The 6,499-nt window shown below is 39.8% G+C and overlaps 1 protein-coding gene across 4 annotated transcripts in view; it reads left to right on the forward strand.

Annotated features, from left to right (window-relative positions):
* Positions 1-6,499, forward strand: part of LOC101863193 — a 39,242-nt gene that overhangs the window by 14,206 nt on the left and 18,537 nt on the right. For all 4 annotated transcript variants that reach the window (XM_035970392.1, XM_035970390.1, XM_005100843.3 and 1 more), the window contains exons 9-12: positions 971-1,110; positions 1,932-2,066; positions 5,032-5,142; positions 5,719-5,795. In XM_035970392.1, the coding sequence (XP_035826285.1) occupies positions 971-1,110; positions 1,932-2,066; positions 5,032-5,142; positions 5,719-5,795 (463 nt within the window). The remainder of the gene's footprint in view (positions 1-970; positions 1,111-1,931; positions 2,067-5,031; positions 5,143-5,718; positions 5,796-6,499) is intronic.

The following is a 6,499-nucleotide window of genomic DNA, read 5'->3' on the forward strand; positions in this document are numbered from 1 at the left end:
CATCATCATCATCATCATAATAATAATAGATAGCATTCGTGAAGCGCAAAGCCCCGCTCAACGGCAAGCTCTATGCGCTTCACAATGCATACTATTACCCCAGCAGACCTGAAAGCATTCTGAAACAATCTCAACTCCCTAGGAAGCATACAGTGCAAGTAGTCATTTGTAGGCTCTAAAACTCTAACATACTGACTAGGTATTTCTCTGTCTATGGCCGGGTACCCATTCCCACCTGGGTGAAGTGGGGAAAATTCGTGTAAAGTGCCTTTCCCAAGGACACAACGGCGGGCCCGCGGCTCGAACCCCTGAACCTGCAACCTCAGGATTACGAGTACGGTAGCCTAACCACTAGGCCACCGACGCAACATGAAACATAATGTATCACAGTAAAGCTCGAACCCCTGAACCTGCAACCTCACGATTACGAGTCCGGTAGCCTAACCACAATAAGAGTTGGCTTCTGCTGCCACCCGAGCAAAATTCAAATTTCCTACCAACTGAAAGTGTTTAATGTGTCCTGGGCGCTCATATGACCTTATGCAGTTGTGAGCGCCGTAAAACATTTGCCTCCTCCCACAAATTCACAGTCTCCTTTTTGATGCTTAAATTTTTCTTAGGGTTTCTATCGATCGAAGAAATTAATCAACTTCTGCTCATTTCCTTCTTCTTCTCGACGCGCTCATATGACCTTAGCAGTTGCGAGCGCCGTAAAACCCTGTACTACATACATACATACATACTTCTCGATCGCTTCACACTTGAAGTCTGGTATCTGTCATAAATTGGGCCGTCCTGCTCAGTTCATCTGTCGGCCCGTATAGCTTCTCTTGTAGTATCAGTGGGGTTGCCCACGTTTTGCTCACTTCCTTTTTTTACTACTTCATTATTTTTCAGAGAACATTTTGTTAATTCCAGTAAAGAGTTACAGTAATGCGGTAATATAAAATGATTGCATATCTTTTTGCAGATTTCTACTGCCTGATCTCTATTCAAGACCCAAGCCTTGCAAAGACTGGGGAAAAATTATCCTGTAATATCTTCAGTAAAAGCAGTGATGATCTTCCTAGGGTTGATGTTGGTGATGTTGTGAGGTTTCACAGGCTGAAAGTAAGACTCTAAGTGATTTTCTTTTTTAATCTTCTTTTCTTTTGCCATTAAAAATGTAATTTGCTGTGGCTTTTGTTCTGTTCTGATATACCCCAGGCCCTCAGTTACTTTGTTATCTCGGTTGGTATTATGCTGGATGATGGTGCAGATGACTCAGGTTCAAGTTCCCAATGGGGCTTTCTTTAACTTGAGTTGTTTTGGGGATTTTTATGGCTTACAGGCCACTTGATTCAATTCATTAGTGAAGGGCATTGAACGGGAGTCTTTGTCTCTTGAATAAACTGATTTTGTTGAATGGAACATTAATCCCATACCACACATATGTGTTGCGATGTGGAGGAATCGGGCGCTCGTCAATTTTTGGGCATATGGAGTTATAGGTATCATTTTCATGTCTGTTCATTTGCCTCGCTTTTGATGAAAAAAGTACCCATCTATCTTGAACAGAAGTAGAGATATTTGCATTTGAAGGAGGTAGGGGTCGCCTGGTGTCCAAGGTAAAATAAGCAAAAAAATGGGCGCCAAAATTTGGTGATTTCCAAAGCTTGAGTGTCCCTGGAAACGGCAAAATTTCATTTTTTTTGGTCGTTCATCCATGTTTTTCAGTAAAATGCATGCAGAAATATATTTTTAAATGGATATAAAAGGTGTTGAGAGCCCCCCCCCAAATTGATAAAAATTGGCCAATGGATGGAAAAGTGTCCATTTCTTCAATTTCATTATTTTGACGAGCGCCTGATTCCACCATGTTGCGACACATATCATATCACACAGCCCCTTGTTTGTGAATTTATTTAATCTGTTTTTCTTTATCCCCACAGGTTCAGAAGTTCCAAGGCAAAAGGCAAGGCTACAATGGTCCTGGTTTTCAATGGCTGGTTTTTCCTGAGGGGTCTGTGGGACGTAAGGTGGCTTCCTCAATGAACTTCTCCTTTTGTGAAGAGGACAAGAATGAGGTAACTGACCACTATTATTGTATTTCTTTTCTTGAAATGTGATGTGATTTTTGTCTTATATAATATAGCTTTTCGTTATACATTACACTTTTGTGTTTTCAAAAATTGCATGCGATTGAAGCAAATCTTTTAGTAAGGTGGTGTTTTGGCAAGGTAAACGGTATATCACAAAAAACATTGACCAGATACTTTTTTGTAAACATTAGGGTACAATAAAATTATAAGGTCAGGTGAGTTATACGCTGTGGTGCCACAGTGCCTGAAAGACCTGGTTCCCTGCTAGTTTTATCGAATCGATTATTGATTTTGTTGTGGGTAATCATTTCTGCCATTGATTGGAATAACACCCCCCTCTTGGTCCACCCATGCACACCTCTCCGCAATTTTACTTTTTTTTCTCTCATTACTTATGTTTCAAAACGTCTTTTTCTGATTAATGTGTCACAATTTTATTTTGTCGCACTTGGTCTGATTTTAATTCTCAGGTTTTGTCTGAATTGAAATTAAAGAGATTGATATGATGTGTATGTCGGGTTCTACCTGTACTGTCCAGTCTTTGTTCTGCACATAATAAGATAGCAGAACGTTAGACTAAATTGCCGAGTTTAGCTTTCTTGAGACTTTTTCTTCTTCTGTTACAGCATATTCACCAATGGATGTTTGACCAGTGTAATTGTTGTGAGTTCGTATTGAAACGATTTTTAAAGTACATTTGTTCTGCTCAAATAGAAATTTCGAAATCTTGTATCAGTGCTTCCAATTTTCTGCCAAATGATGGATTTCCGCCATTTTTTAGTTTCATCCAGACCTTATCTGCCGATCCGATGCCCGCCGCCTCATTGATGGTTCACCCCTCCCATGTTTCCGACTTTCTCACATTCTCCGTTGTTAAAAAACTACATCTAGATCTATGTTGCGTTGCCTTTCGTTAGACTGTGCTGTAAAGATCAAGTAATCTACCTTACGCTGTTGGAAGTTCTGATGGCCGAATGGACAGCGTGTCTGTGTTTGAAGGAAGTCATACAATTATTATTCTATGAGCATGGGTTCGAAAATTGATCCCAGAAGTTTATTTGTTTTTTTACCCACGACTGACCAATAATTTTTTCCCATAATTAGAATTTATTGCCTTGTAGTTTTTTATGTAGTGATGAAGCATGCACATTCTGGTTTTGTCCCCAGGAGGAGCTTTTACTTACAAAGTATACTTTTCCCTTTCCTGTTTACCAATCTAGGCCTGGTTTAAGTTAAATATTTGCTTTACTTGATGTGTGAATCTCATTAAAAAATTTTTTTATTGTAGGCTCAGAAAGGCCAAATTTTAGCTTTGTCGGCCCCCAACCCCCCAACCAGGGCATGGCCCTAGACCCACTGAGGGCCTGGAGGCCCCCAGACCGTGGCCTGCGTGACTACATGGTATTTTACATGGCCTTACACAACAGTCAGTGGCGTCACAAGTCTGCGGTCAACTGGTCGCGAAGGCTTGACTGATGAGCTCAGCCTAGGTCTAGCCATCTTTCGTTTCAATTTTAGCCGTAGAGACAGAGAGAGGGGGAGAGAATGGGGGGGGGGGGGGAGAGACAGAGAGGGGGCAGAGGGAGAGAGAGGAAGAGTGAGAGGGGGCGGGAGATGCTAGGTCTAACGAGCGCGTTTATGTCAAGTAAAGCATGGTTACAATGTCCAAACAACAGAAAATATAATTAAAGCAAAAATATTAAAATTGCATTAACACAATGATAATAATAATTAATATTAATACATGTAAAATAATAATGGTAGCCCTACATGTATTTAAGTTAGAAGAAGAATTGAGTAAGAGTTTACTTGCAACACTTATAGGTCATATAGGTGCTGGAGATTAGAGGTGTTAAAAGAGTAACATACAAAAAAAAAGAAGGAGGGTAGATAATGACGATGGATGTTTAATTGGAATAAAAATTGCAACATTCGCAATGACAATTACAACAAAAACAATTATTATTCTAATAACAAGGAAAACAAAGAGACGGGACGTGGAAGTAGGGCATACAGAATAAAACAATGTACGCACCAACAATGTAATGCCACCACCACCAACAACTCCAAAATGAAGAGGGGATGAGGCACATACCAAAAAATCCTACCTTGACTTGTTGCAGAATCTCTTATAACCTTTTTGTGAGGGTTTTTATTTTTCTTATCGAGTTTGTCGCAGACATTTTGTCACTGAAGTTTTTTGAGTAATTGTTCAGGAAAATGTTAACCAGTGGCTTGCTGCACTTGAACTTCAACACTTGATCTTTAAAAGATGTATTGCATTCGCTAAGTCTTGGTATTTTTCTGTCCATGGTGAGAACAGTTCCATCTAACGAGGGATTAGAAAGAAGAACAGTTTGAATCTAATGTAAATAGATATGTAGTTTCTAGATCATTAAGTTCTTAATGATATACCAAAAGGCTATAATAATAGTCTAGTCTTCTTCTTCTTCTTCTTCTTCTTCTCCTCCTCCTCCTCCTCTTCCTCCTCTTCTTCCCCCTCCTCCTCCTCCCCCTCCTAAATCTAGACCATTTTTGAACAAAAAACAGACGATCAAATTTAAAACAAAGAATAGTATTGAAACACAGTCACGAGGTGGTTACCTATCACACTAGCCTAGTCACAAGCATCCATCACTGGAAGGAGGAACGGAGGCACTGCACTTTGTTGCCGATACACAACACGCTAAAAAATCCTGCGGAATCTCATCCGTCAGCCGCAGCCTGATGACGTCACTTGTCAGCATGTGGCAGTGTGTAAGGCCATGTTATTACGAAGGCCACGCCCAGACCCTGGCCAATTTTTGCTCCATTTTGGGATTTTGCTGTTGGAAACATTGTTGTTTCCCATATGATATTATATTTTCCTGAACTCAAAATGAGATTTACTAATGGATAATAGATATATTTCAGTTTTGCCTTATTTTTGTTGTTGTTGTTTGTTTGTCAGGTGAAAAGACTGTCTGAGTGGTGGGATCAGGTGGGCAGCAGTCAGGGTGCTATACCCTCAACCACTCTCTGCCAGGCTCAGCCGCGGGAGTACTTCAATCTGATCTGCCAGGTGAGTCAACCTTCATTAAGGGGAGACCCAGGCCGACGATCCCAGAGAATATTGATAAAATGTTTCAAAATATTGATTTTTTGTTTTTTGCGGAAAAACATTCTTCAACATCTATTCTATCGGGTCACTATGACAGAAATGTTGAAAAAACCCTAAACGACCTAAAAAGTGTTTGAAAAGTGCATATTTCTTACAGTTGCCTCCCCCACCCTCATCCCGTACTAACAAATTGTTCGTTTATAATATGCTGTTCTTACCGCTCTAAGTGAATAGTTAACTCCTTTTTGTGATATTTAAAAAAAATTATGTGGTCATAAATTATTTTCCTTTGTTATTTTTTCACCTCACAAAAGTGTAATATTACATTAGTTCAAGTAGTTACACCCCCCCCTACCCCCCCACCCCTTCCAGGCGTCGTCCCCTATTCCTTTTTCCAGGGTGCTGAATTTTCTTTTCATCTATTAATTGTATTAAAGCGTTTATATTGACTTACTTCTTAAATTAAATTTTATGAAAAGTGACAGGCATTCCTTTTTGATCCTCAATATTACAATTTTCGATATGTTTCAATTTCAGATTATCCGCATTGGAGACATGAGGTCTGACACTGACTGCAAGCTTCTTCGAGTCTGGGATGGGACAAAGTTTGAAGGGTAATTAAATAAAAATAAACAGCATTTCTATAGACCTTATCCCTGCTCAACAGCAAGTAGTTCTATCCACTTTACAATCTTTATCATTACCCCAGCAGACCCTAGAAAGCTCAGAAACATTCTCGGCTACCCGGAAAACATACAGTGCAAGCTGCCGATTAAGTTGCTCAAATACTCACAAGCGCTCGTATGAATTTGTGCAGTTGTGAGTGCTGTAAAACGTACTAAACTGAAACAGAGACAGACAAAATATTACACTGTCTTCAGCTGGTTATCCATTTCCACCTGGATTAAGTGAGGAGCATTCATTCAAAGTGACAACAGCGGGCCACTAACGGGGTTTGAACCCACCTTTCGGTTGTGAGCCCAACAGTCTAACCACTAGACCACTGATGTCATGCTAAAATGTCTTCTAAGTACAGGGTCTGTATTTTCTCCTTAAATACTTTTGTTAAGGCTTCTATGAACAATGTTCTCAACTCTTTCACCACATTCTTCACCTCAATACCAGAAAAATGAAAACTAGTGGAATTAACAAAGTGAAAAAGTTCATTTTAAGGTTCAGTCCATACAAATTTATGACTGATGATGGTGCAGGTGACTGGAGGGTGCTCACTTTTAAGGGGAGACGTACACTCCCGCAAACATTTTCTAAACGAATGACTTTTATTCAATTTCATGTAATTGTGCAAGAAGTTCATAGG

The sequence above is a fragment of the Aplysia californica genome, unplaced genomic scaffold (genome assembly GCF_000002075.1).
Source record: "Aplysia californica isolate F4 #8 unplaced genomic scaffold, AplCal3.0 scaffold00262, whole genome shotgun sequence".
Taxonomy (NCBI): Eukaryota; Metazoa; Mollusca; class Gastropoda; order Aplysiida; family Aplysiidae; genus Aplysia; species Aplysia californica.